The 3,514-nt window shown below is 37.8% G+C and overlaps 1 protein-coding gene across 1 annotated transcript; it reads right to left on the reverse strand.

The window, feature by feature from the left end:
- Nucleotides 1-1,504: 1,504 nt before the first annotated feature.
- Nucleotides 1,505-3,159, reverse strand: LOC110701651. The gene is made up of 3 exons (XM_021879265.1): nucleotides 3,008-3,159; nucleotides 1,962-2,647; nucleotides 1,505-1,797 (listed from the first exon to the last, which is right to left on the reverse strand). The coding sequence occupies exons 1-3, from the start codon at nucleotides 3,157-3,159 to the stop codon at nucleotides 1,505-1,507; spliced, it is 1,131 nt and encodes a 376-aa protein (XP_021734957.1).
- Between the last annotated feature and the right edge of the window lie 355 nt (nucleotides 3,160-3,514).

A 3,514-nucleotide genomic window follows, 5' to 3' on the forward strand; every position in this document is an offset into this window, starting at 1 on the left:
ATTGAATTATCAAAGATATGAAACCAACATAAAGAAAACCCATGAGAGAGAAATAGCCAACAATGGTTATTAAAGATTTCAATCAAAGTTTAAACATTTATCATGAAGAAATTTCAGTTCAACACTCAATGATATCATTCAACATTAATTTCAAGTGAAAATAACTAACCATAGAGTTTCACCATGAAAGCATAACAAGGGGTTCAAGCTTGAATCAAAGAGGAAGAAGATGAACAGACAAAAAGAAACCATACCTCAATGAAGCCTTGAAATGCTTGCAAAAATGCTCAAAAGAAAGATGTAAGAACAAATAGAACCCCAAAAAACAAGCTCCAAACCTCAACACAAAACTTCAAAATTTTGAAAAAGACCCAATTTTTTAAAGAATTAGGGAAGAAATTCTGAAATTTTTTGGTTTTAGATTTAAAAACTTGATGTTGGCAATTGTAATTGATGTTGAAATTATAGCGAAAGAGGTGAAGTAGGTTTGATATTGCAAGTGAGGTTATAGGGTTTTAGGAGGGAAAAATGAGAGAATTGAAAGAGTAGGGTGCGTTTTGAGGTAATAAGGGCTGCCAACAGGCGTGCGCGCAACAGAAGGTCACGCCCGCTCCTGATTATGTCGCGCCCGCGGGGAGTTCTTGGTCAGATTTGGTGATTTTAGATGTGCAAAAACCCGCGCTCGCGGGTAATCTTTGTGGTGCGTGCGCACCACATGCAACATAGGAAAGCTCTAAAAAGAGAAACACCCTTAATAATGCTTTCTTGTTTGCATTCTCACCGTCCCTAACGAAGTCATGATCAAGGACTAAAAAATGTCATAAGAAACAATCCAAAATATTATTGAACATGAATAAAAATCGATGGGAATGCAAACTTGAGAACATATAACCTCAACGAACCCTTTTCTCAAAGCTTAACCAAACCTCATGAAATCTTGAAGTAGCACCAAAATTTTTGGAAATTTTCTCCGATCCAAACTCATGGTACATAGGATCAAAAAGAACAAACAAAAATAAAGGAAATAAGAAAATTTCTCAAAAGAGAAAGTATAGGAAATTGTAAAATCAAAGAAAAAGGTTAGAAAACCGGGTTGCCTCCCGGGTAGCGCTTTTGGTTAACGTCGTTAGCTCGACGTCCACCACCAATTAAGGTGGTTGTCGAAGAAAGAATGAGTCAACGAAACCAACAAAAGCATCGTCAAAATACTTCATTAGACGATTGTCACTAGCCTAGAACAGAGAAAGAGAATCTTCAATTGAGACTTCTACAAAACCATTTGGAAAATCACTCTTGGCCGAATTGGGACCGCTCCATCTTGATCACCTGATGCTAAGGTGTGATGGAAGAGGTTTGACCTCAACCATTGGTACACCTTTACCTTCCTTTGAAGTGGCGGCTTGCAAAGCTTCTTGGCTTGAGATATTCATGCACAAATGCTCATCCACTTCTCAATGCTTCCATTTAGAAAATCCTCATACATTGCCACTTCTTTGATAGGAGCTTATATCTTATCCTTGTTCAAAAAGACATTCTCAATAGGATCATTAGAAGTGAGCAAGTGATCATGCTTGGAAGATACAACAAGATCAAGAGAATCAATCAACATGCAATTTTCTAGAGAAGAACATGGATACTTCATGCTTTCAATCAAGTCAAATTCAATAACCTCTTCTCCTACCTTTAGTAAAATTTTCGCACTCTTAACATTAATCATAGCACCCGAGGCAGCAAGAAAATGTCTACCAAGAGTAATGGGAATGGTAGCATCTTCATCCTTTTCAAGCACCACAAAATCTACCGGAATATCACAAACTTCCCTACTCTCAAAGGAACATCCTCAACCTTCCCCTTAGGAATCTTAATTGACCTATCGCCCAATTGCAAGGTGATTTTGGAAGGCATATATTCCCCTAACTCAATTCTTTGATAAACCGAATATGGCATTAAGCTAACACTACCTCCTAAGTCAAATAAGGTATTATTAATTTTAATGGCACAAGGGATAAAGAAGTTTCCGGGATCTTTCAACTTGGGTGGCATCTTGTTCATTATAATTGCACTAAAATTTTCAATCAAGTTGACCGTCTCAACCACATCACAAGACCTCCTACCACTCAAAATATCTTTGAGGAATTTTGCATAGTTGGGCATTAGGGTAACAACTTCGGTAAAAGGTATAGAAAGATGAAGTTGTTTAGGCATGTCAATAAATCTTCCAAATTGTTCCTCCAACTTATATCTCATGAATTTTTGTGGATATGGAAGCTTGGGTTTCACAATCTCTTTCTCTACTCTAACCTCTCTAGGTGTCTCAATTACAACCTCACTCAAAGATGCACCATTTCTCTCATCCTCTACCAAGGCCTCCTTAGGGACCTCCTTAGTTCCACTCTTCCTAGGCAAACTCTCCTCAAGAACCTTAGCACTCCTTGTAACAATAGCATTCATGGGTCTCTTAGGATCTAAGCCTTGGGAAGGTATATATGAAGGACTAGCATGGCCTTTCAAATCATTGGCAAGTTGAGAAATTTTGTTTTCTAGCATCTTATTATGAGTGATCACCTCATTTAATTTCTTCTCACTTACGACCATGTAAGTGCTCAACAACTTTGTTTGATTTTCAATGATTTCCTCCAAATAAGTCCTAGAATAAGAGGATTGTGAATAGGAATTATCAACTTGAGTCTTTGGAGCAAATCCGGGTGGAGGGCCTCATTGAGCATTATTTTGAAAATTGCCTCTCCCTTGATTATTCCAATTACCCCTATTTTTGTTTTGACCATAACCTTGATTATCGTTACCACCACCTTGATTATGATTTCCATAACCTTGGTTTTGATTACCATCATTTTGGTTTTGATTTTGGCCATTATAACCTTGAATGTTATAGTTACCTCGAGAACCTTGGTTACCTTGGTTCTTATAAACACCACCTTGGTTATAATTGTCAAAATTACCTTGATTTTGGCAATTCCTATTCCATTGACCCCTTTCGTTATCAAACCTTTGCACATTATTATAGTTTGACACATAGTTCACTTGGTCACTCTCATTATTATCAAAATCATCATTCCCATCCGGAAAAGCATGAGGGCAATTACTAGAATCATGATCATATGAACCACACACATCACAAAACAAACAACCACTAGGCATGTTACTAGAAGAAGGAGTACCTCTCCCTTTAAATTGAGAGGGAAGACTTGGAGCTTAGGAAGTAGAACTCTCCAATTTTTCCTTGATTGCATTCACTTCCTTCACAAAGTACGCCATTTGTGAGAAGAGATTGTTGATTGCATTCAAATGATCAACCGAGTACAACGAAGAGATACTCTTGATAGTTGATTCTCTCTCACCATCTTGCTAATCTCTAAAGTACCTCACAATATCCTCATTGATGTCCACCACTTCTTCTTTCGTCCTATTCATGATGGGACCTCCGGCTCCTCCATCTAGGCATGACTTACCTAGGGGACTGAGGCCTCCATAGAAAATCTGAATAACTTGATAG

The sequence above is a fragment of the Chenopodium quinoa genome, unplaced genomic scaffold (assembly GCF_001683475.1).
Source record: "Chenopodium quinoa cultivar QQ74 unplaced genomic scaffold, ASM168347v1, whole genome shotgun sequence".
Classification (NCBI taxonomy): Eukaryota; Viridiplantae; Streptophyta; class Magnoliopsida; order Caryophyllales; family Amaranthaceae; genus Chenopodium; species Chenopodium quinoa.